This window comes from Rousettus aegyptiacus, unplaced genomic scaffold, assembly GCF_014176215.1.
Source record: "Rousettus aegyptiacus isolate mRouAeg1 unplaced genomic scaffold, mRouAeg1.p scaffold_m13_p_2, whole genome shotgun sequence".
NCBI lineage: Eukaryota > Metazoa > Chordata > Mammalia > Chiroptera > Pteropodidae > Rousettus > Rousettus aegyptiacus.
In genome coordinates, this window is record NW_023416295.1 from 9,887,166 (window position 1) to 9,914,141 (window position 26,976).

Consider the following 26,976-nt stretch of genomic DNA (forward strand, 5'->3'; position numbering starts at 1 on the left):
ACCAGTACCTGTCTCAGGCACTTGCTTTGTGTGCCTTGCTTCCAGTTGGGCCTGCAAGACTCTGTCCTCTGTCCTGGTAGACCAATGGCATTAGCCTCCCCAGTTCTTCACACTGCCCTCTATCTAGGCCCTTTGGGGGTGCCTCTCACCCTGACTCTGGGATTCGTGTTATGATTTGCTTTGTTACTCAGTCAACTCATAGGCTCCTTAGCAATAAAAATGGTTGCTTCTTTTCCCCTACTAAACTACTGAGTTTTGGGGTAGTTCGTTACTCAGCAATAGCGAGCTACTATACCTGTTAAAAGAATTAAATGCCTCACTAAGAGGAGGAGAGAAATACAACGGCTCTTCTCAGTTTCTCAAAATTTATATCAATAGCAGCTCGAGGAAGCAGACCACATTATTAAGTGTGGGCAGTAACCAAGGCTCCTTTAGAGTCAAATGAAAATTTGTAGACAGATCTTTTGAGTGGCCAGTTTAAATGAGTCATTGTTGGAGAGTTTTCCTTTTTCAACAAACTCTGAATATAATTTTCCAGCCTTTTGAAAAAATCTTTTGGGTTGGCTTTGACCTTTGTCCTTCGCACTCTTCTATCTACGTTTCTTCCCTGAAGTTATTCTGTTAATCGTGCCAGGAGTCACCTAGATGAAATGAAATTTGCAAGGATACACCAGGGCAGAGTGAACACATATTTACAGGAAGGATGATTGCAAAAGTAATCTCTTATTTGGTTGAAGCAAATAAATGGAGATGTTGGATATTTTACACTCTTATTTTTGAAACCTCTAAAAAGGAAATTCCCTAAGTGTTTTTGCTAACTTAGAAATTCAGCCAAGAGTATTTTATTGTTCAGATAGCTTCCCTGCCTGGGCTTCACTCTTAAAGAGCTTAATATCAGCTATTTTTAATATTTTGATTCAGCAATTAGTGTTTTATTCTTGGAAGATATAATATTACATCTCAGCTAAAAACGTAATTCTTCTAATAATTATTTTAGTTGAGAACTTTCCGTGAGGACACGAAACGTTAACAAATAGACTAAACTCAATCACCTGTAATCCCTTACTTACTAGGGGACATGGTTTTCAAGTAGTTCCCTCTAGAGGGCGCCATATGCTTACTTCAAAACTGTCCAATGTTGGCTGCTGGCCCCATAATATCATGTGAGGCTGCAGTCGTTTAGATTACACTGGAATCCTTTAGTAAGTCGGCCACCCGTGGAGCCTTCATTTTTAACATGATAAATGTGTGACTTACTGTATGTGCTTTGTCAAAACATTACGGCACGTGAGGGTTGATGAAAGGAAGCGATAGGGTTTATTCGGCATAGTCGTGGTGGCTCAGTTCAGTTCTAGTCCCTCTCTGTGTCAGCATGGGTGACCCATGGGATTCTATGGACAGGTGGTGGAGTATTGGATAGAGTACTAAGGCCGAATCCACCGGACCTGCACTCTCACAGTGTACATGTCATTTTCAAAAGGGTCTTACCCCATTCATACCGTCATTTTCCTCATTTGTAAGATTAGAGAACAGGTCATGACTTTTTTTTGTCCACAATCCTGCTAGCTCTGTGGTATGATCTTTGCTACATGACAATAGTTCTGTACAGTTTGGTGGAGGAAGTGATACCAGTGTTCCTAATTGCTAATTCTAAGGAAATTTAGGTAGTTACCCAGTGAAATTTTGGTCAGCCTAGAGAAAATACCTTAAATTTTGAGAAAAAAGTTATGGCTGATTATTGAAAACCATAAATGCTAGTAAATTTATTTTTATGTATCTTCTCAAAACATGAATAGTTTCATAAAATTGTCATAAGATACCGGTTTAATACTGGTGCAGAAGAACAATTGTCAACTACCCAAGATCTACCGCTGTGAATGACAAAGAGTCTTTACTCAAGAAATAGTTGTTGAATGAATGGCAAGGTGGCTAATTCCATTTTCGGCACAGCTTTTCTTTCTAGAATATTCTTTATTATATCGAGTCAGAATTGATCTCTATGAACTTCCAGCAATGGCTTTAAATCTACTCCTTTGGGTTATATTGAGCATGGGTATATATGTCAAGGTATTCGGTTTTCATTTAAAATAAATTTTAGGGAAGAAATTAAATCGTTGATTCAAAGGATTTGGTTAAGTGTATACTTAGCAGGCAATACATTGTATTTGCTGTACATGGAGAGTTACTTTTATTTTTCCTGTCCCACTACTGAAATAGCAAGATGGTAATAGAGTTTCTCAAAGCATGAGATGCACATCGCTGGCCACACCTGTAATTAGGCAGAATTCTTTTTGCATGGCCATTTTCCAGTTTTTGATAACAGTTCTCATGTCTGATGTTGTCTTATATTTTCAGAGCTAACCATCATTCTTCAGAATTTTCTTATGCACGTTTTTGAATGTCTTCACTACTTTCTTCTAAATGAGCCCTGGGTTGTCTGTTCCTTTCCTACTCCATCACCAAGAACTAAAAACAGTCTTCAGCATTTTATCGATGCCAAGAAAATCAGGATTACCATTGCCTTTATATTGTTTTTCTGCTGATACAACTTAACATTATATTCTTCACCACATTAGTATTTCTAAGTCTTTTTCACAAATGTACTGTTAAATGACATCCTTATATTATCACGATTTTTTTAATTGAATCGAGATCTTTTAGCCTCCATTGAAGTGCATCCTCTTAGACATAGACCGCATGTGGGAACATTTTGGATTCTGGTTATTTCAACCTGCTAATTACTTATGCTTCTCATGTCATGTCATCTACGACAATACTTGCCCCATGACCTAGTCACATATCTCAGTTATGTCTGTGTCTAGTTTAACAGAGTCAAGAGCTGCAGTGATGTTCACTGTTAGAAACCACCCTCCAGGATGTCTACCAAACATCTTGGCAGTCTTGTCAGATGCCTTTCTAAAACTCGTGCAATCATCCTATCTCAGGCCAACTGAAAAGGAAACAAGATTATTGTGACCTGATTTTATGTAAGTGATCTGTACGGACTTCGTAACCACCTTTTTCTTTTCTAAGAGCTAGCAAACCAATCTGGTAATGTCTACTCTAGAAATTTACTAGAAATAAAACAGAAAGTAAGATGATGGAATGCAGAATCCACCTCGAATTTCTTTTAAAAATCTCGTTATGCATTTATGCATCTCACGTCTTCTAGCCTGTCCATACATCCTCGGGAACTCTGATAACAGTTGAGTGAGTTATCTCAATACACCGCAATGTAATTTCATCGGAATCAAGTTTGAGTCCTCAGGGCTACTAGTACTCTGTACTAGTACTCGTCAAGGTCATCTACCCTTTTAAAGCACAGATCATTGATGTTGAGAAGATGGAAGCAATATGAGAGATCAATTTTCGTATCCATCAGCATTTTTCTTCAACCCTGAGCAACAGGCCTATCCCTTCCTCGTTGCCTTTCTTTCTCCAAACATAAATTAAAATGATCAATACAAATAAGAAATATACAAATCAATACAAATAAGAAATAACTCATGGTGGACACTGTCTGATGGGTATAATGGGAGAAATAGAAGGGAATGAAGAAGAGAGAAATCAGCTTGATCACAAGGCCTGAGTAAATGTGCTTTTTGAGCTGGTCTTTGAAGAATGAGTAGGATTGGACTGAAAGCAGTGAACGGGACTCTAAATGCAGAAAGCGACAGGAACAAAAGCATAATGGGAGAATGCCTATGTGTTTAAGACGTGGCAAGGAAACCATTGGTTTACTTAGCAGATATGAGTTGGATTAACAATAGCCATTCTGGTTACTCCACATTTGACTCATTTGATAGGCCTAAGGTTTTGAAGGTTTTCAACTATAACAACGATATGAGTGAATTTGTAAACTTAACGAAATAAGAGAAAGATTGCAATTAAAAAAAACCACTGGAGGATTTTATAGGAACCAATGCCACTCAAACTAAGACTGCATTAAATGGAAGGTACAGAAGCAGTTCATAAAGTAAAGCTGGGGAGAAAAATGAAGATGGAGTTCAAATTAATATTTAAAGTATACCTATATTGTATTTGGTCTCTTTTAAAAAATTACTCTCTGTACCCCCACCCCCGCCCCCAATAATATTGGTACTCTTAGCCAAAGTGTGAAATGTATACCAGTGACCATACTCAAGATTTTTTTAGATGGTTTCACACACAGCTTTAAGTAAAATTGAGTCACACAGTGAAAGGGCATTTCCTTCTAATCCTCATTTACTATTCCTGATCATACCAAGGCTAAAGTCTCAGCTTAGTGTTACTTTGTCCCTACCCCCTGACTAACACTCGCTGTTTTTACAAAGATAGAATGGGTCTCAGCTTAAATTAGAACTGAATAGCAATGTTTATTTAATTTTGTCTTTGTATTTTAAAATTGCCTCCAACTATTCAATTTTCGACAAGCGATACTCTGTTCTGTTTATGATCAAGGTATATAGTTTAAATTTTTTTTAATATGGGAAAAAGGATTTGATTAAGTGTATACTTAGCAGATAATACAGGAATTTGGCAAAAATCAAGACACTGGTGTGGGAGTAACTAATATTCAATCAACACTGCTCTCGTAAAGACTCAGTTGGAATTGCCAAAACTTGACATGTTTTAAAGATTTGTTTCTTCCATTGAATTCAGAAATTATTAAAATTATGTCCTTGTGTCACTAAGGGTTTGCCTGGTGGCCTAGAGAAAATCGAATGCTGTTTGCTCTTCCCCACACATGGGGGCTAACAGTGGTGGCCTGTCCCCCTTGGAGCGTAAAATCACTATTTTAACTACTAGAGTTGTGTAGTTTGGGGCAGCTGTACTCCTCTGATGTAAGGTAATAAAAATTCTATCTCTTGACGGAAGGTTATTTCTAAAGAGAACATGAGGCCTCATTTCTCAATTCACTTCTAAATTGACTCTAATCTATCTAATGGCCTCTTTTCTAAAATTAGTTTCATGAAGGGCTTGATTGATTTCAGGCTCTTTATGGATTTAATTTAATGTTCATTCTCTACTGTATCATTGCCCAGCATGAGTAAAGATGACTGTACGTATGATCAGAGAAAAAGGGCGAGGCCAAGGCTGCTCCTTTGGGGGTCAGGTGTAGAGCTACCGTATCCCTGATTTGGGAAGCTGGGCCCTTCGTGGACTTAGTTGCTGGTGGACAGGCTCTAATGGCTCTTTTAATGCAAACAACTGCTTCTGGAGGCAGGAAGCTGCTAGAAGGGGCTGCTCTGAAGCTCTGCATCAGCACACACAGGACATTCTTGGTTCTTTCTAAAGAAAATGAAATCTCTCTAGACTGTTAAGCCAGGCCCATGGCTTTATGCTTAGAACACTGGTTCTTGAGTGGGAAAGCTGAGTTCAAACATGGCTCTACCATATATCAACATTAACTGGCCCTAGGAAGTTACTTAACCTCTCTGAGCTTCAACTTTAAAATAAAGATATGTTAGCTTCTTAGGGCTCCCCTCACAAATTACTACAAACCAGGTGGCTTACAACAACAGAAATTTATCTTTTCATGGGCCAGAAGTCTTAAATCAAGTAGTGACGGGGTCTGCCCGCCCACCAAAGAGTCTAGGGCTGAATCCTTCTTTGCCTCTTTCGGTTTCTGGTGGCTCCAGGCATTTCTTGGCTTGTGGCTGCATAACTCCAATCTCTAATCCATCTTCGCATCACCCTCTCATCTCTCTGCTGTCTTCCCTTCTTCTGTCTTTTATAAGGACACTTGTCATTGGATGTAGGGCCCACTCAGATAATCCAGAATGGTTTCATCTTAAAATCTTTAGCTTAATTACATCTGCAAAGACCCTTTTCCCAAATAAGGCCATATTCACCAGTTCCAGGGATGACGATGTGGACTTATCTTTTTGAGGGTCACCATTCAACCCACTCTAAGAGATAAGCATATACTTACATCATGGACTAAATGAGAAAATGCTGAGCACATAGGACATGCTCAAGCAATTTAGTTATCACCATTTTTATGATTATTAAATAGCTCCTTGGTTTTATCATTATAACATTCACTTTTAGTAGACCTAACTGGACTTAACAGTGAGTTCTGTTATGATTAGACCTGAGGAACAGATATAAGACTCCAGTTGCCTTTGAATATTTCATGCAAGAAAACATAGCTTTTCTCCCCAAAGTCACTGGCCTTGGAAGTCATTGGCCTTATATTATCAGAATAAAGACACATTATAGAGCTTTAAAAGGCTAACATTTTTTTGTAGTTTTAGCATACAAAGAAGGCCAAAAAGATCAAGGATAATAATGAAATACCAACAAATCCACTCCATAAAAATTGGAACTAGGACTATTATTAGATAAAACCCTTCATTTGAAACTAAAATAATTGTGTTTCGGTTGTGCCTTTTTTTGAACAAAAGGTTCCTTTGATTAAACATGAACTCGATGAAATCGGTAAAGGATAATTCCAGGACTGTGGATCTTTTCTCTGATCCTGATTGAGGAAGTTGTTGTGCCAGAGGTAATTTTGCCCCTATTGCCCATCTTCCGGTGGTATTCTGAGATGAAGGCTCACCCGTTACCACCATGGGGCTCAAACTCACTCAAAATCAAAATCTTCTGAAATGTTTTCCCATTCTTAAGTAGAGATAGCATTTATTACTTTCTCAGTTTTCTTCCTTTGGTCCTTCGTCAGTTCTTACCTGTCCACCCCAGTATGCATGAACTATACTGATACGGTTCACACAATTCTTCAGTGTGTACTGAGCCTCCGACAACATTCCTGAATGTTTCTGGGAGCTGTGAGTAATGAGATGCCTTCTACTGGTTTCTTGCCTCATGCATATATGGATGTGTAGATCTGTCTGCCTAAGCATATGACTCACTCCTTGAGGCAGGGTCTGGTCATTGTCGTACTGTGATAAGTAGTCTCTGAAACACTTTCTGCATCTCAGTATACTAAACATTTAACCGAATATCAGCCATTAACCCTGAAGAAATAAGTGGAAGTAATTCTCTTTCTTGTCTGTCAATAGAAAAGGAGAAGCAGGCGTGCTCCTGTGTAAACTCGTTGAGCAAGCCTTGTGTTGTTCCTGTCATTATTATTGTTATTGCAATTCTCGGTCTGTGCCTGCTTTTATTCACTGTGCCATTCAGTAGCTGAAACCTTGAGAAATGACACTGAGGGTGTCAGTCTGGTCATCTTTACAAGGCAATATGGGGGACAGGATAAAAGTTTGCTCTTGAGGCCTCCTCTCACAACGGACGCCAGGGGGCAGCACTTGTATTGAAAGATTTGCGCATCGGGTAAAGACTTGGCATCTGCCTCCAAAAGTAAGATGACTTCAGGAGGGACACAGCCTTTTAGGTGTGAAACACTTTCCTCACTTTACTCCCCAAGTGTCATTTATATCCCAGCTGAAAAATCTTAAACTCCAAGAAACCATATCTAACTCCCCTGGCCAAACTGACTGCCCTTCTCTGTCCTTCGGCAGCTCTTTGAATTAATCTCTGTTGCAGGAACTCTGTTGTATTCTGTCGCATACCTCTGGCAAGTCCCCTGAGGGCTTACCGAACTCCCCAGTACCTACTATCAGCTCTTTTATACTTGTTGGTAGGTCCACATACCCTGAAAGATGGCCGAGACTACTGCTAGTACTTCTACTATTACTATCCAATAATGTTGCAACTAACAACTAAAATGCCAATAAGATACCACTGCCCACGCTAATACTTGGATGCCTGTGGTTGACGCGAAACAGCACTGAGCCATTTTAGCAGGTTAACTCCTCTGATGCCAAATTAACGCGATAGTTTCTAGAGATTGCTTTTCTTTCTAGTAATAGCTAGCGCCCTGCCTGGGGCAGCCTCTCACTAAAGGAAAGGCACAGAAGCCATGGCTGCTTCATAGACCCAGCATTCTCAACCCTTTCCTCCTGTCCCACTGTTGGCAGAGTCACCCTGCAGGCATTGTGAATGAGTTAAAATCATGTCGGGCTCCTAATAGGATGGGTGCTATTACCTTCCGTGAGCTGTGGACAGGAAGTACTCAAAACAATGCAGTTTAAAAGTGGGCTGGGATGCTCTAAAGATAAAGTATTTTTCTTTAAAGAGTGGGCTGTGGGAGGGGAGATGGCAGAGTGGCTGTCTGGTGGGTGTAAAGTTTCAGTTAAGCCAGAAAAGTTCGAGAGAGCTGCTGCACTGTGCCTGTATACAACCATACTGTGTCGTGCACTGAAACATACCTTAAAAGCTTAGATATCAGGTGAGAACATTCTTACCACGACAAACAAAAAGAAGAGAGAAGGGAAAAGTGGGCTATTTCTTCTGCTGTTAAAGCCTTCATCTTTTGGTCTTTTACATGGAGAGCACAATTCCATTAATGATGGCAATAAACAGAATGCAGACACTCCTCGACTTACGATGAGGTGACACCCCCGTAAGCCCATCGTAAGTTGAAAATATTGTGAATCAAAAATGCATTTGCTACACCTCCCCTACCAAATGAATATCCTAACTCAGCCTAGCCTACCTTAAATGTGCTCAGAACATTTACATTAGCCTGCGGCTGGGCAAAATCGTCTAACACAATGAATGCACTGCAGAGTATCAGTTGTATTTACCCTTGTGATTGCGAGGCTGGCTGGGAGCTGCCCGGCATCATGAGAGAGCATGGGACCGGGTATTGTTAGCTGGGGGAAATACCAAAATGCAAAATGCTAAGTACGGCTTCTACTGAAAGCATATAGCTTTCCTGCCATCATGAAGCTGAAAATCATTGAATCACCGTAAGTCGGAGATCATCTGTATGGATTTCCAGACACTGAGTGTCCCCAGAGGTCACGATTCTTCCCCTACATTTTTAGAAACCAGCCATACAAACCATTAGAAACTGCAGCAGTGAGACTGAAGCATGACGTGTAAAGCGAGTGATTGTGTGTGTGTGTGTGTGTGTGTGTGTGTGTGACTTGAGTGATCCTAGTGCTTTTTTATAAACGATAGGACACAACTTCTGTGGTTTCAGAAAACTAGAGGGAGTTCAATGAAGTGAGTGCCAACAATGGGCTGTCTGGGGTTAAAAATGAATGGGAGAAGAAGAAAGAAAGAAATAGGGTTTTCAGATGATTCTTTCCAGTTGTTTGCCTGCAAGGGCAGGTCAGAGAGTGCTGCAGCCATAGACATTTCGAGGTCGAGAGAGGTTTTATTTTCGTTTGTTTATTTAATATGTGGAAGAAGTTTTTCTGTAACCGAGGAGAAGGAGCCAGTAGAGGGAAGAGAATGATGGATAGAGCAGGACCCTGGAAGAGATGAGAGCATAGAGATGGTCTGAAAAAGGAAACTTTCTCTTGCTTGTGACACTAAGGAGAATGTAGGGAGAATGTGAGTAAACATTTGAAAAGGACGGTAATACTAATAACGCTAAGATGCTGAGCCAAGAAAAACCAAACGCTTCTGAATCACTTTTTGTAAGTTCATTTGCTACTTATTCATTCATTTTTTATTCATCTGCTCGTGCTGACTCACAGACAAGGAATAAAAGAGGCAAAATGCTGAGAAAATATATGGAAAGAAAACTTGTAATTGAGATAACTCTAATCAGAAACTGGAAAAAGATGGCCATTCCTCATGTGATCCTTGTCCGGCTCTTGGAATCCCATGAGATTGCAAGCGAGGAGAACTGTAACCAAGTGGTGGCACTAAGCATTGAAATCTGGGAACGTGTCCCCGGTCACTAGGAGATGTGAGAGTGCAGAGCCTCGCAGCTCGTGGAATCCACATGGGGAAGAACCCAGACAGGAGACAGCTGGAGCACATGCGTTTTTTGGCAGAATGTTGTCCACATCCGCATGCCGACGCATCCGCTCGTCCCGCTCACCCTTCTGGAGCTCCCGTGGGTCCTTCGCTCTCCTTTAGACATCAATTTTCCCTCTGGGAATCTGTCTTCGGTTTTAAAATCCTCTCTGTGGCTTTGGACCACATCGTATGTCTGGTAATGACATTCTAGATTCTTTTCTGGTCCTTTTTGGCTGGCTAGTAGCTCTGGACTTCGAGTCTGTTCCCACCGTTCCTGAGATTAGCCGCCTGTGGCATCAAGCACTGGGGTTCTCGTGTATTCGTTCCCAGAACACTGTGACACCTCTCTTCCCGTCCTCCCTCAGCGGGTGCCCCTGCGCTGTGGTTATTGCCACTGCACATGGATAGCAGTGGGAAGGCAGGCAGCAAAAATCACCCCCATGACTGAGGAAAAATGGTGCAGCCATTAAAAGAGATAGGACAGCTGCAAAGCAGAGCCGATTCAGAAGCAAGGCTCAAAGGCAACGCTGAATTTGGCAGGGAGCAAAATATCTAGACAGAAATTTGGAAGTAGGCATTTGGAGGACGGAGTAGAATTGAGAGGTGGGTTTTGGAGAGCCCAGGTCTAGAGCAAAGCAAGTTCTTGGGAGGCCACGTGCACACTGAGGCGGAACTGTCCTTTTCTTTCCCCTGCCCCTGACCTGACGTCACGTGGCTCGTGGAGCTTCGGATCCAGCTCCTATCGCTCCCTCCAGCTTCTCTCCAAGGACTTAATCTGCCACACCCCATCATGCTGGAAAGCCACCTCAATACCTTCCGCAGTGTCTGAGGCCGCATACCCTCCCATCCCGAAATTTCATCTCCCTGCAATCCCGCGGACCTCCATGAGGAGCCAAGTTCAAAAGATGCCAGTGCTTCTTGCTGTATGGCTCACATCAGACCCCTTTCCTCCTAAGCCCTGCGTGCGTCGCTGCTACTGTAACTCTGTTATCCCAAACGCCTCGCTACACGATTACATATGAATGACCTCATTTGATTTTCACAGCAACCACAAGAGCTAGAAATTGTTGCCAAGGTGAACATTCATTGGTTTTTCTATGCACAGCCCCTATTTCTGCCTATCGTCTTAGCATAATTATTAATAGCACTTACTTTTACTTTCAAAGAGTTCTGATTCAAAGGGCCAGTTATATGGTCATCCTGTTACTGCATGTACTTTCTTCAGTTCACGGGTGAGACAGAAATTAAGTTCCTTATCCGTCTTCACATAGCTGATAAATGGCTGAGCTGGGACTTGGACACAGGTGTCTCTCCCCACAGTGCCAGCACGTGACCCACTGTGCCAGGATTCCTGTTTACCGGTCCCCTCTATGCCTGGATGGAAGCATGGCCCTTCAGGATTCGCTTCTGCTGCTAATTTAGTTCTGATAGTTTGTGCCACACCAGATAGCTTTCACCGTCAGCCTTGCCCCTGGCCACCAGACCCCACTGTACCTGATTGGTGACACCAGATATAGTGAGCTTTGACCCCACGTGGCTGTCAAGTGCTTGTCCGAATGGGTAGGAGCCTTAAGAGAAATTTATTTTGGGGGATGGAAGACATGAGCAGTTTTAGACAAAAGAATTTTTGCTGAAGGAGAGATGGTTAGGCCAATTAATGGCCTAGCAATTTATTTTGGACAGTTTACCAGTTGATTCAAATTACCCCACAATCAATTCCAATGAAGCACATGGTATCGATTATGTAACTAACATTTCTAAGAACAACTATGCCACGTACAAGTTCACCTGATGTAAACAGACTTGGTTTTTGCAAAAATTGAATTTCGAAAATCAATAGTGTACTTTTTATGCGAAGGCAAGTTTATGGCCGAGGATGAGAGCAATACATATTTAAAAACCTTCAAGCTGATGCAACACTTTTTTCTTAAAAAAAAAAAAAAAAGAGAGGAAAAAAAAAGAAAACCACCCAAAAGTTAAAATGCAGCCACGGTCACTACCATATCCTGAAAACACTGAGTTTACTGAGATTCACACAGTGAACCATACTTTCATCACCAATGGGCCCATGCTCACTTCCTCTCGTAACTAGAAGTGGCACGCCACCGTTCCCCGGCAGTCACACCATCTCTGGCGACAGAGTACGCCACCAGTGTGTCAGTCAGCCCTTAGATGGAAGTAGGTAGACATCTGAAACCGCGGCCGTGCATCAAAACCGGGTGATCTCACCTTGTACCAGCGTCCCAAATAGCTGTGGGCATATCACAAGTGCACTTTTACATGTATTATCTCATTTAATTCTCACAGTGGTATTCCGGGGGTGGTGTGAAAACGGAGAAAGTTAAGTGACTGTGGCTGAAGATCAACAAGCTAGTTAAGTGTCATACCTGACTTTCAAAACCAGGTAGAAGTTTTACAGAGTCCTCCCTAACCAACACATGCTCTGCCTTTGCTTAAACTTGACTGTCAAGCTTATTATCATGTAGTTGTAATATAAATTGATAGACTATTCTTTTAAAAGTAAATGATATATATTAAATGAATTAAAAATGATCTGAAGTATCAGTATCTTTATTCATAGATGCGTGAGGAAAGAGTGTGCTTTCAAAATCAAGGTGTGATCACAGGAAATTTCTTTTCATCCCTGTGTTGCTTGGGGATCGGACCTTTATTAAGATTGCATTAAGATATTTTGCATTCCTTCTGAAAAATGTAATTGAATCCTATCCTGATCACGCTTGTTTTTCTAAAGACTAAATGTATGTGCAATCAAATTTGGGAAATATCGTATATGGCCAGGTTTAAGGGCTTTTTAATAAAAGCAATACCTGTGTGGCGGCTGGGACCTCAGTCTCACGTAATCCAGCAGCCCGTGGAATGAGCTTCATTTGGACTCAGTTTTGCCCTCTGGTGACTAGGCCACCTGAGCTGGCTGCTTCCTGATTCCTGCTGCAATACGGAATGCATAGTCTAGGCCAGCTGGAAGGTGGCCGCAAGGCCGGGCAAGCCTCAGTGCAGGGCAGGTCCTGCGTCCTTGTTGGCTGGGGGTCAGGGTGGGAGTTGGGGAGGGAAGGGGCCGCTTTCTGTAATCGACATTCAGTTTCCTTCTGTTATGAAATATGCGGCTTCCTCCTGCTCTTCTTCCTGCTCTTGATCAGAGCACGGGAGGCCAGTACTTTGCCTAAAGGGTAAACATGACCGTCTTGCATTTTGTCTTGCATTCTCCTGCTCTAAAATGCTGAGATCCCAGAGATTTCTCTTACTAGAGGAGGTTTTTCTGTTTTTTCCATGACTGCCAGTGCCACCCGGCAGCAAAAGCAAGTTGACTCACTTTGTGTTCAGTTGTCAACTGCGCAGGTCCCCACGTCAAGTTTGCCAACAACAGAGCTTCTCTACTCGCTGGGTCCTTCCTGTAACCCAGGCAAGAAGCTAAGAGCTTCATCTGGATCATCTCATTTACTCCTCCTCATCACATAAGGGAGGAATATACCATTATCATTCCCATTTCAGCAAAACAGAAACAAAGCTTAAAAGGTCATACACTGAGGGTCACAAAACTTGGTAATGACAAATTCAGGTCTGCGGCACAGCAAAATGATCGCACCCCGCAAAGAGAAACCAGGTGAGTCTCACTGTCATCATCCCATCAACCTGCTTCTGCTCCGTAAGCACCACTGTCGAGGGGGGCAGAGTCTGCCACTCTGAAACATGCTTCTTCAGGATATTGATTATTTTCAACAGTTATTTTTAAGGAGAAAGACGCAGGGGGGGAAACGTTTGACCGCCCCTCTAACTGCCTAGAAGAATTTAGATAGAAAACCTGCTCTAAGAAGGGAGCTAGCATGATGGCTAAGTGTAATTTAATATGGACTAGGTGTGACAGACGGAGGGGAGCCCAGCAAGATCTGTTTGACCAAAGTCCTTTCCGGTCCCATTGTTAAAGATGGTCCAGCGAACATTTGTTTACCAAATATTGGATTTTCAGTCTTGACGTGAATTGACTTTGAAGTCCCAAACCATCACCTGCTTCCTTCTCCTTAGTTCAAGATGGCACATGAGCCTTACCTGTCCAATTTATCCTCGTGTCCCCTATTCTTACAGAACCCCATATGTACATGCGTAATAAGTTTGGTTATTTTTCTCCTGCTATTTTGTCTCATATCAATTTAGTTATTGAACTAGTCAGAAGAATTTAGAAGGGTAGAAGGAAAATTATTTTTCCTCCCCACACTGTACATATCAGAGCTCACTTGGATGAGTATTCTGGCAGGTGCAATAAAGTGCTACTGGCTTCTGACTTAGCAGTGAATTTATCTCCAAGACAAGGGCATGGGTTTGCTTGGACCTCCTTCCACTTCCTCATTTCCAATTCTTTCCTCTTCCCCCTAACTCTTCAGAGTTCTTCTACCTCTTTTCAACTCCACTTGTGATGCTCACCAGAGCCTATAAAAAATGTTGGTAGGGGGAATGTGGTATGTAACAGCAGCAACTTTTTCTATCTTCCTCTCCACCCCAAAGCCCAGACATCAGTTATTGGTCATCTTTCTGAATCTGTAGTTACAGCTATTGGCTCCTAGACCTAAAAGGAACAGCAGATCATCTATTCTAACTCTCTAATTTTATGGACAAGCAAGATTAGATCCAGAGAGAGAAAGAGAGAGAGAGAAGGGTGACAAGACAGACATGTCTGAAGTCGTGATTAGTGTCAGAGCTCCTATCCACTGCTTTTTCCACCACATCCTTGTCGGAATACAGGTCACATAAGTCCTTTTGCTGAACTGCTGGCTTCATTTGTCAGTGACAGAAACTGGAGAGAATAGGAACACAAATGTTAAGAATCCACATCCTACAGTTTAGTGTTTAAAGAGAAGCTGAACGTTATATTCTCGAGTTAATCTTTTGAATATAGCTCTTTCCCTCCTACTCCTACTCGTTTAAACCTTGCTTTGTCCTCTGTTTCTTTCAAAAGCCTGAGGCTGGTGCTTTGCCCTCGCCCTAAAATGATATATCTACGCCGGGCTATTCCCCCGAGTCCTGGCAGGGAATGTAAAGTTTAGATTTGCTCAGGTTGACACCATCCCTTTCATCTTTCAAATCAATTTGGAAAGCATGTCAGTAAATTACTTAAAAGACTGCCATTTTCATGTTTGGAAAGCAATTCATGATTCTGGCAAACTAGATTTAACCTGGAATGTTTAGGACGTGGGTGGTTATTTCCTGCCACAATTCAAAGAGGGGAAAAAAAATGAACATAGAAAATAAAGTAGAACAAGTACTGAATGTACAGTTGATAGCTCATTTGTTCAACTTCAGCTGAGAATATTTTTTACAGAGCTAAATTTTAAACATTTATTGTAAACTTATCATAAACATTTAAAAATTAAAAGCAGTCATCGTTGGACATTTATTTAGAATATTTCACAGGTTTCTCTTTCTTCTGAAACGATGGTCTCTGGATGTAATTTGACTCTTCCTGAGGCATCAGTGTCATCGCTGTGACCTCTCATTATTGCACAGGGCTAGAACACTGTGATTTCTGTCCTTCGTGGTGTTTATGCCCCACAACATAGATTAGTCCCAGGTACTGGTGGTATCGATTTCTTCTAACTCTTTACTCTTGTCAGACTCTATCCTTTGTCCTTTCCTATTTATTTGTTTGTTTGTTTGTTTGTTTGTTTATTGGCAGAGGGGTGGGGAATGTACCTTTAAGTTTATCTGGCCAACCGTGAACTGGTTGGCTGGTGAAGAGGACCCAGCAACACTCCCTGCCTCACTCTTGACCTTGTCTTTTCATTCTGGTGCCAAGACTCTTTTGTTTAAACTACTGTTTATATGTGATTGTATTAGCTTTGAGCCTTGACTTTCAGGAGTCTTACCTACCCCTTTTGGCACTTACTTAGAATAATGATAATTATAAACATATTGATCGTATTAATAATAATGGTAAGAGAATGAAAAAAATCTACCACATATGCCAATGTTTCGTGCATAATGTCTTCTGTTGTAGTTACTCTGCAAAAGAGGTCATCTCAGTTCTGTTTTACAGTTGAGGAAAATAAGGCTAAGAGAATTCAAACTCAGGCCTCTTCAACTCCAAAGTTCATGTTCATTGTTCTAAATGACTTCCTAGGAACGAGGCTAGAATTAAGTAGCCTTATTCCTGCCCCAGACACAGCTCAACCCCCAGCCAGTGGCCGATTCTGGGTGGGCTGGCTTAATGGCTGAGCCCACCACAACCCTTTGAAGAAGTTTGAAGCTGGACCTGGGCTGGTCAGAATGTATTGCTTCTGGTCAAAGGCCATTGCAAGCTTAGTTCAGCAAGCTCTTTAGAATCCTGCATAAGGTGGCTGGAAATGATGAAGGCTTGAGGGTCTGTCTCTTCACCAAGCCACCCCCATGAACTTCGAAGATTAATGAATGAGGCGCTGTCTCCTTCTGGCTCTGCAGAAGTTGTTTCTGTTACTTTCCAGTACTTGGCTGTCATCAGAATAACTGAAGTTGCAAAATGAGTGACCTCTGGGTAAATGAGGTATTATTATATTATTTCAAATTTGTTGACTCATGGAAATGGGCTTGGAAGGGGTTGTGGAACTTGTCTCACATTACCACAGGGGCTGAGCTTGAAGCACAGAGGAGCCATGCCCAACTTCCCCATTCCTCCATCACCCAGGGATTACTGTGTGTTCCTGAATGAGAAAGAGTCAGGAGATAAAAAAACAAAAGCAAAAAACCACCATAGTCACCATCACAACAAAAAGTCACTTGTATATTGGGCAAGGATAAAGCAATGCCTGAAATTCCTTAGGTCTACTCTTTTCTAATAGTACCTAACTAAAAAATGTGTACTGAGTTTCTGACATGTGTCTGGCACTGTGCCAAGCACCAACACGGATATTAGATCCTCACAAGTTCTCACCCATTTAACAGATGAGGAAACTGAGGCTCAAAATTGCTTAAAGTCACAAAGGTAGTAAGTGTCTCAACAGGGATTGAGTCTTGGCAATCTGCTTCCCGAGATTTTGCTTAACTGCTACACTGCCTTCAATTAAGAATAAGGAAGGTTCATTCTGACCTGAAGAAGAGTTCAATCAAACATAGAAGCTCGATAAATATAAGGTATGATATTAATGGAATGGTTAAATTATCCATGCATTCTGCAGGGAGCTGCCGCTGAGGTAGCTGCCTCGGAAAGAAATGAGGGGAAATTTTCTGATGCATCTAAATGTACCAACAAAAGAGCAATCTGCTTTGGAGTTGCACCAGAGCCAAAGGCAGGAGAATGAAGAAAAAGAAGGGCTTGACAACAGCACCCCAAAATTTTAAAATGAAAGAACAGTGTCTGGTTTCCAAAGCGATTAATTGCTCAGCTCAATAAATGTCAGCAAGTGGGAAAGATGCCTGTGAAGAAGAGAGAAACTGAAAGAACTCTGTGCATCACAGAGCTGGAAGAAAGAGGTCACGAGTTACTATCGAAATAGACTTAAGTCCCAAGTTCTTGAGAGGAAGTAGCAGCAGGAGATACGGAGACGCAAGGTGACAGAGAGCATCTGGGCCGCGGGGAGAATCCTGTCCTGGGCCCGTTTAAGCTGAGGAAGCGCTGGTTAACTCCCTCCTAGCCGTTTAATTGAGCTCATACCTGAGAGAACTTACCCATCTGGAAATAGACAAGGAAGTAAATTCTTACTAATCTCTGCCCTGGAAAATGGCCCAATCCGTGACCTGGTTTTACTCAACTTGGGGCTAAATCCTGAGCTTCCTTTAATCTATTTGGGGGGCGGGGCAGGGGGGGATCCTCTTCCATTGTATTCACTTTTACTTGGAAACAATTGCTGAGCCTCTGGAAATTAACAAAGGAGACCAACAGCATTTAGACATTGATGATGACCATGCTGCTGATGATAATGAGAAGGAGTAGGAGTTGAATTTACTGATCTTTATTATCTCTTGACTGATTGATTCATTCCAGAAATCATTAGGTTCCCACATAAATGCTGTGCTGCGGCTTAAATACACAGATGGAGGTTTCTACCCTCTGCCTTGATTCACAGGTTCTTTCCATCACTCAACTGCACAGAACACCGCTGGAGATGAAAAGAGGTCTGACAAAGATTGTGAGACATTTGCACTCTACCAGCTTGTCACCCCCAAGTTCTCACTCTAGTCCAGAAAAGCAGCTGGCTGGTTCCCTGTGCAGCCGTGATATGTCCAGGCTGTCAGCTTCCAATAGATCTGGAGAAAGTGGCAGCGGGCTCTCTCTAAGCTGGGCACAATCGGCGTCCTAGGGCGATGGCCGTATTCTTGTTGGATGCAAAGCAGCCTCTTTTCTGGGGCATTTCAGTGTTAACCAACATCTTATGTCACATAAGAACAGATGTCACGTCAAAGAGTTAGAGGGTGCCAGTCACCTTTCCATATTTGACCTCCATGCTTTATAGTTCGCTTTAGAAGGTAAGTCATTTCTGCCAGTGAACACTTCATACAGTAAACACAATTTGTATTTTTTTTAATTCCCTTAACATCAAACTTGTTACATTTAAAAATGTTTTAAATTCCCATCGAAATACAATTTAAATTATCAGCTGAAACAGTCCTCTAAGAGAGCTAACTGCCTTCTAAAACTGTCATCCAAGGAAACATCATAAATTTTCCTATGAGGGACGTACTAGCTCTCAAAGAGGATTTTCTGGGGTTGCCTCATTACACCCTGCCACGTGCCAAATATTTACTGGTTTACATCCACCTTTGGAATATACAAGGTCTACCTGGCACAGATTTGACATTCAGAGTCGGTTATAAGTTCAGACTGAAACCTGATTGGCTAAATTCAAGTTCTGGCTCTGCCCCTTACTGGCCGTGAGTCTCTGAGCAAGTCATGGAACTTCTCGGCACCCCGGTTTTCTCAGTGGGAGAATGAAGATGATCAGAGCGAGATGTAGATGAATCAACATGTATACATATTAATTAGAACTGCGCCCGACACACAGTAAGTGCTGGGGAAGGGCTCGCTTTATTATTGGTGTCATTATCATTATTGTTATTCATCGGGCACCTTCTGCATGGTAGGCACCAAGTATATAGTGAACCACGTAAACACAGTCCAGGTCTGAGAGAGAGGGGAAGACACTCCTAGAAATGAAACCCATCGGAGGAAGGTCATTTCAGCTTGTGTTTTAGGAAGGGAGCCCTCAGGGCACAGCAATAAGGACTGAAGGTCAGGGCTGTGAGGCGAGGCCTTTCAGGGGAGGCTCCTCAGGGCAGCGTCATGTTTAAGCTGAGCCTGGAGGCTGAGAGGGAGGAGACCCATTTTTTGTTATTACCATTAGCAGAGGTAACATCACGCTTATTCCCTTAGTGATTCTTATGGGCCAGACTCTATAGTGACCTTTTAAGTTATTCTCTTCCCACCACTATCCTGCCAACTGTAAAGGATCATCTCCATTTAACAGCAGACACTATCGAGGGCCAGAGAGGTTGAGCAACTTGCTCAGGATCACACAGCTTCCGTGCGGCAGAGCCTTGACGGCAGCATGAGTCTGCCTCCACAGCCCACCGTGAGACTGTCTGCTGCTCTCTTGCCTGCCTCTTCCACCAGCTGCCATCAGGAAACAAAGGTCCACTTAGATGTGTTGCTCACTACATACACTCTCAGTTAGTTTCTCTATCAGTGAATCCAACTCCAAGGAGAGATCTGCTTAGTTTGAGCAGCCGAAGTGCTTTGCCCCTGGCCCTGGGAATGGAAGCGGAAGAGCATTTGAGTCTCCCTCTTCCACTTGGTCAGACTGACAACTGGCTGATGAGCTCCTAGGTCGGCAGGTGCACCAATTGCAGTCTTCATTTCAGAGAGCGTGAGCCAGGCAGGCAGGCTGGTGACTGGCTCCACCTCCATCGGCCAATGCCAAAATAATGAGGGCATTTATCTGAGGGGCCGGCATCCATGCTAGGTATTCTGGAAGCATTTTCCCTTTTTTAAAGAGCTGTTGTCAGGTGCTCTAGTGTTTTTCTGTCTCTGCTGGGGATAGGTGGGATGGTAAGTGAACTACTTTCTCACATCTACTGCCTGCTTCCCTCAAGCTTGGGGCCTCTTCAGGGGCTGTGAACAGTGGCTGCTCTTTCTGAGCTATCTTCTTTCCACTGTGTAAGTTCTTGCTAATCCTTCAGTTTTGGTTATTGGTCAATATGATCACATTCACTTTTCATTTTACAGAAATACTTTCAGAAAACTCTCATCTGCTGAAAGAGCTCCCCCCGCCCCCACCCAACACCCACTCACTTTTGTAATCCATCTATTCCCTCTTATGCTGCTTTGTTGTCATTTCACTTGGACTTGGGGCAGGAAGGAAGGAAACAAATTTATTCTACCCACCTCTTGAGCAAGAAGTCAGGGCATCTGGACTGCAGATACGGTGGAAACCAGGGCTGGCGGGCGTAGTGAGAAGCAAGTTCCCGAGAGGCTCCTGAATCAATGTATTTTGGAAGCAAGAAAAAAGGTGGAGTTAATTTAGCCAGAAGAGGTCAACAGCCTTTCTGGGGAGGTGATGATTCATTTGAGACTTCACCATTGGAGTATGGTTTTCTCAGGCAGGGTCTTCTACATTCAACACCTCAATCATGTATTTCTCTTTATAACTAAGTTCTAATCATGGCCCTATTATCCTCTAGTGTGTTAAACAATGACAAAGGTATACATGCTAAAGGTATCCAAGAAACAGGTAAGACTGATCTTGTTATGATCCATTTCTCAATTAAAATATTTTCATCTGAGCCCATGTTTATTTTTATAAGATAACATATTGTTATCGGCAATAGCTTTCGGTGTACTTGACATATAAAGATGGCAGAACATCTCGCTCCTCCATTTAGGTCTGTCACAATGCATGAGGAGACTCAGAGGCCTCGAGGCATGTGTACAGGTCTTTTGGGTACAAGAAGCACATCCACTTCATCTCCATCATGCCACTAAGTAGTCTAACTTAACATAGTCTACATTGCAAGATACATTGAGATATATAGCTCTTACATAATTTAACAAAGCTGAGAAAGTCCAATACTTTCAATAGGCATTATTTATTTAAATTAAGTATGACTTTCCCTTGCCCATTGTAGAAAGATCTTTAAACATATTATTCCAATGGCAGAAATATCAATGTCTAGAATCAAATCATTCTTAGTCCAAAAAATTTTTTGAAAACAACTCTTAAAACTAAATTCATTTGTTTAGACTTATTAAAGAGATGAGCAGCTAGTGAGAAGTCCCACATGAAAGGGTAAAGAGTAGTCCAGGCGTTCAAGGATATTTCTGGTCCTTTATTCCTTCCTCCTTTTGTTTCATGCCATATTTTCCCTTCAATACTCCTTTCTCTTTCTTCTTATATTTAATTTTTTTCCAGGTATACCTGAACTTACCAATCTCTCCCTCTACTCTTTCTTCCATTTCTATCTGCATTAAGACTACTTCATGTCAGTATGGCATGGCCATCTCTCCTTTGAAGAAAGAAAGTTTTTCAGTGTAGCTGGATTTCAGATTTCAAAGGTGCTGAATCAATGAACATGTGTATGAAATAACATCATATATCTGTGTGTATATGTTTGTATACAGATTCACAAATATATATATAAATATGGATATGTAATTCATTTAATAACCCAGAATGAAATGTAGTTCCTACCACTTCTTTAGAAAATTTAGTCTTACAGATGATAGTGATATCATTCGCTCCTCTACGACAATAAGTTAAAAATCTTGCTTCCAGCATTTTACTAAATATCTTATTGAATAGTGAAATAAGACCTAGCTAGGAGAAGAAGGCAGATTAGAGCAAAGGAGAGTCTCCAAAAGGTATCGATTAGTACGGCCATGCACATTTGGTGCCTGAAGACTGAACTAATGATTCGTCTTATTAATACTGCAGATGAAAATATCAGACACCAGAAGTTTATTTCTCATTTTTTAACTTTTCCTGGATATTTACGTGTATGCTAAATCTGAGGGAGAAAAGGGCCTGGTCGCTTTGGGTTGATTTCATCTCCTCCCCCTCCCTCCCCACCCCAGCTTAATTTCCTATGCAACACTTAGAGCTCAGAACCCAACCCCTTTCTTGCAACTTTGATGAATGTTGGAAATTTTTCATAAGAAAATGTTGGACTACATGACCATGTGTTATTAACTGTTTTTCATCCTTTGGTCTCTTGTCCACTGGATAATTCTAGTATATGTTGAATTCCCATGAAACAAATTCTTGGAGGTCCCTTATTCTTGATGATAGAAGTTTAAAGAGAAAGAGAGGGAATGTTGGGAGTCCCACAGCAGTCTGTCAATAACGGGGATGAATTCCATAGAGGCAAAGAAGGGATCGATGAAAACAGGACTCTAATAGCTAGAAAGCATCTCATTTGTTTCCCCCAAAGACTTTGGCATCTGCCAAAACATCTGACTCCAAAAGCTCCCCCAGAGGATAGCCAGATTTAGAAAGAGGAGGCTAGACAGGATTTTGGGACGTTAAGGCATCTTCTCCGCCAAGCCCCAGGGCATGACTGGGGGATCCGTCTTCCTGTTCAGTTCCATTGCACCCCAAAGCTTGTGGGGTGTTTAAGCACCTTCAGTCAGTGCCTCGCTGCATGTGCGTTACCCTGTCATGAGCAGATGACCAGAAACTAAGGGTCATTGGAGAATGCTATATCATGAGACAAAGGAATGGGTGGCCGGGGGTGGGCACTGACACGAGGAGTCCCAAAGAGCAGTATTTGAAAAGACACATTTGTGGTCCCGGAAGCACACTCTGTGCTTTGTCTCTGGTAGACACCATTTATATACATATTCAATACACACGGGGCAGACAGGCTAAGTTGTAACCTCTCTTCAGTAAATGCCCTAGTTGTTTGGAGTAAAAATGGTTTAGATTAGCACCCGGGCACTCTGACAAAGGTCTGGAGGGAGTAAGGAGACTTGCCAGCACCATTAGCATTTTTTTCTTCTTTTTCCAGCAGCACTAAAATATGTTTGCTCAAAACAGAGGGAGATGAGAAACTATTGGCAGCCAGTACCTCTTAAAAGAAAAAAAAAAATTTACTTCTCTGGCAAACATACCAATTAAAACGATGTTGTGTTGTGACAGATTACTGAGCAATTAATGCCTAATTGAGCATTATGCTGGATGCTTCTGTGAAAGCAAGTTTACTAGGGCCAGAGTGGCCTCGTCGTATAGTAAAATAAACCTTCTCTCAACTTCCTACCCCCAGCACTGAGGAGCCCAGAAACCAAAGAAAACATTTTTACTTTAACTCTCTTAGTTACACTGGTTGGATTGGCTTGACAGAAAGATCCCGACATTGAAAATCCTATTGGGGATTTCATATTTTCCTCATTTGTAAGCAAAATCCATTTTCCGTGAGATATTTTTAGTGCAAGCATCCCCTACTGTCCTATTCTGTTACAGGAGACCATTAGATCTTGAAGCCATTCCAAGCAGGTCACATGACTTCTAAGCATCACTCTCTGGTTGTCTCGTAAGTGACTAGTCTCACAGGAGTCAGGGACTACTAGTCTCTTAACTACCAAGGACCTCAAAGTCCTTCCCAAAGACTCGAATTCTTATTGCTAGGATGTGAAAATGCTTTACAGCTGCTTTTTCTAAGAGCCCAGCTTGAGTGACCTCGGTCAGCTGAGTGACCTCAGTAATAAGGATATTTTCAGCCCCACAAGCCGCCTGTGTAAATATAAAAATGTATTAGGCTGCAGAACTGCGTGTGTGGGAACAGAACAACCATACTATTGAAGAGAAATCTCAGGGGAACACTGGCATCGCTCACGTGGGTTTGGTTAATGCGTGCATACTTTTGATAGATTGTTTTGATTCAGTGGATTCCATGTTTCGGATGAGCCAATTTCATTTTTGGAAATTATGAGTTATGAAAAGTAAAACCTCAATCACTTAATGAGGTGTCAAGCAAAATTTCCTCCTGGAAGTGTTTACATTTAAAAAAATTATTTTCACTCTTTATCTGACACTCATTTGCTTTGGAAAAAATAAATGTCAGTGTGAGGTCAGATTTTCAGTTGTCTAGTTTGAAAAAGAGTGATTTATTTGCATGTGTGAGTGGGAAAGGTATATTTATTCAGACCTCTGAAACTAGAATCGAAGAGAATCATTGTAATGAACAGGAAGCATGCTCTCGAAATGAATTGAGAAATACTCTCTGGGAGAAATGCTCTAATATTCCTGACTGTGTTCAGTTTCAGTGGATCAAATCTTTCCCATCTCTGCATCCAAGCTATTTGGCGCTGATCAGATGATCAGAGCTCAAGGAAGTGATTGGAGCGTGAGCTGGCTGCAGCTGCAATGTAGGCTGTTTTCAGGGACAAGGAGCCACTGTTTTGCAAACATAGCATCAACATAGAAGTTATTTTGTAGGCTCCAGGATGCAGCGATGGGCTGCACTGCCAGCATTGTTCTGTTACAAGCTTTTCGTTCTGTGGTCCAGAGGAGCTGTCCACACATTTGCAGCCGACGCCAGGAGGAACCATCCCATGAAATTTTGCCTCTAGAAAGTGACGATGAAATGAGCAGACCCAGAACCCTCATCATAATGGTATGGTGTCTGTGGCAAAGCAGCCTCAGTTGAATGAACTATTATTATAGAATGGGGTTACAATTTAAGGCTTGGGGTGTTCAGCTTTGGAAAAAGAAGTGTGACCTAGAGTCTACTCCTGTACTTTACTATTTGGGGAAAACCTTTCAAAACTATTTCTATCATTCAAAGAGCTGATTTTCTTGCTCTTAGATTTGTAAAATATGTACAGTTTATCGACCTACTAGAGATTCTCTTCTGCCTAACATTTTGAATGCTGTTAATGATTTTTGTGGAAAAAAAAAAGAGGGAATTTTTGAGTTTGGTTTATTTAAGTGGATTTTGTTTCATAACTGTATTTTGAAAGAAGAGCCCCCAAGTGTATATTTTTATATCAAGTCGTGTAGATGTTGGTAGTTTAATCTCTAACTTCAAGGTGTTTGGAGCTTTTATTTCTGTCTCTGAAACAGAAATCCCTTTCCAAAATGTTTAACTTAGGCTTAAAATCAGAATAAAGTTTTTGAGAATTTTGTGGAATGCATGGTACTTTAATCTATTTCTTACCAGTTGTCTAATTACAATTGTGTCTGTGTTTTAATAATAATAGACATTGTGCATCTGTTAGATCAGCAAGCATAAAGTAGAGGACAGAGTTTTTCCTTACTTTAGGTTCAGGAAGAGATCTGCTTAGTCACTGAAATCCCATGTTAGGATGGGGATAGTGTGCTAAAGTTTCCAAAATTGGGAACACATTGAAGAATGGGTGATTTCAATACAATTGACATTTTTGTCGTACCTTTCACTGTTCAGATATCAAGGATGCAGTAAATAATGAATGAAAATTACCTGTTACGCTAGAAGTTTTTAAATGAAAGTCATTTGGCTTGGCTATGCCTCTGAGTGACAGAATATTAAGCTATAATATTTTATGCTAACTTCTTCAACAAATCAATATTTAATTTTGAAAAGCAAGCTTTTCTTGAACTATTTGGCTATGACTATCATTAAAAGAAAACATTATAAAATATTACAGCTAGAAATTTGCAAAAAAAAAAATCATTGTATCTCAAACTGAGAAATAAAATAATTCACTTAACAATGTTTTATTTTTTAAAAGATTTTTTAAAATGTATACAAGTACCTTTATTGACATCAAATGAGGTGATGATAAATTTACTGATGAGGAAAGCAGGGGTCCAGAAAGATTGAAGATGTTGTTTACATCACACGGCTGCTAAAAGCCAGAGCCTCGGCTCATTCTTAAATTGATTCCAAAAGCCAGTACAGTGTACTTTCAACTCTATTCACACTTCTAAGGAAACAGCGACAAAACTGAATTTTTATGAGAAGTCTGATGGCAATCTTGGACCACTCAGAGTCACACAAAGTTATTTGTATCTTGAAAATTTCATCGGGGCCACTCCAAAATTCACACATTCAACAGCTATTTATTGCTCATCCACTATGAGCCAATCACAGTTCCAGGTACTTGGAATCTAACCAATGAACAAACCCATCGAAGATTGTCATCCTAAGTTGCAGAGTTTTACAGAGGTAGTGTATTATGCAAATCTTGTTTGTTGTTGTGGTGGTGGTTGTTTCGGAAATGCTATTTTAGAGTTGTGATACTTAGGGCACAAATTTAAGTCAATGAAACTATTTCCTATCTTTTAAGCTGATAGTTTGAGAACTTAAATTTTTTTCAAAATCACCTAAGAATATTCATACACATCCCTGGATACTTGGGCCCCAAAGACTCTGTACAAGAAGGCCTGGAGTGGAGTGGGGGAATCTGCACTTTAGCAAGCACCCTCGGGTGCTTCTGATGGAGGGACACCTCAGGTAACACTGAGAAACATGGCTCTGGAAACTGATAAGCTAAACTCTCCAACTCTTATTCTCCTTTAACCTGCCATGATGATCGTCTTCTCACTCTGGCTCTAGGCTTCTGAACAATCCGATTTTTTTCCTCACTTGCTCATCATCTGTTAGTCGCCAAACTGTGTGCACACGCACGTGTGTGTATGTGTGTGTGTGCGCATGTAGGGTCACAGGTTAGAGTTAGAGACTCTAGATCAGACTCCTGACTTCATCACTTATCAGCTATGTGACCTTCCACATGGTATTTAACACATCTGTGGCTCTTTTTCTCACCTGTGAGATGGAGGTAACAGTTCCATCAACCCAGAACTGTTGTGAGGGTTTAAGGAAATAAAATACACATCAAGTGTCTAGAATAGTGTCTAGATATATTAGTAAGATATTCAATAAGGGAAGTTGGGAACACGCTAATTGACAAAGTGACATTCGAGGAAAGACCTGAAGGCGGTGAGGGAGTGAGCCTTGTCATGTTCTGTGAGGATATGTCTCAGACTGAAGGACCAGCCAGGGTGGAAGTTCCTACTATGGGAAGAAGCCTGACGTGTGTGAGGAACAGTGACGAGTCCAGTGCAGTGTGGCTGAGTGGGCCAATGAGAAGGTAGTAGAAGGTGAGGTCACTGAGGTAACGGGACGATTACGTCAGGCTTGGCAGACCATCGGGAAAGTTTGTTTTTTTTCAAGAGTTAGAAGAGAAGCCGTTGGAAGAATCAGGGACAGGAGTTAAGGGCATGGACTGTGGAGCCCGAATGTCAGGGTTCGAGTCTCATC

At 41.6% G+C, this 26,976-nt stretch overlaps 1 protein-coding gene across 6 annotated transcripts in view; it reads left to right on the plus strand.

The window, feature by feature from the left end:
• DOCK10 (dedicator of cytokinesis 10) overlaps nt 1–26,976 on the plus strand; it is a 229,013-nt gene that overhangs the window by 31,526 nt on the left and 170,511 nt on the right. The window contains exon 1 of one of the 6 annotated variants that reach the window (XM_036237138.1): nt 21,869–24,348. The exons of 3 other annotated variants lie outside the window; for them this stretch is intronic. In XM_036237138.1, the coding sequence (XP_036093031.1) occupies nt 24,187–24,348 (162 nt within the window). In that variant the 5' untranslated portion in view covers nt 21,869–24,186. Of the gene's footprint in view, nt 1–21,868; nt 24,349–26,976 lie in introns of those variants that run through there. 2 more of the 6 variants (XM_036237137.1, XM_036237143.1) reach the window with 2 other exon arrangements.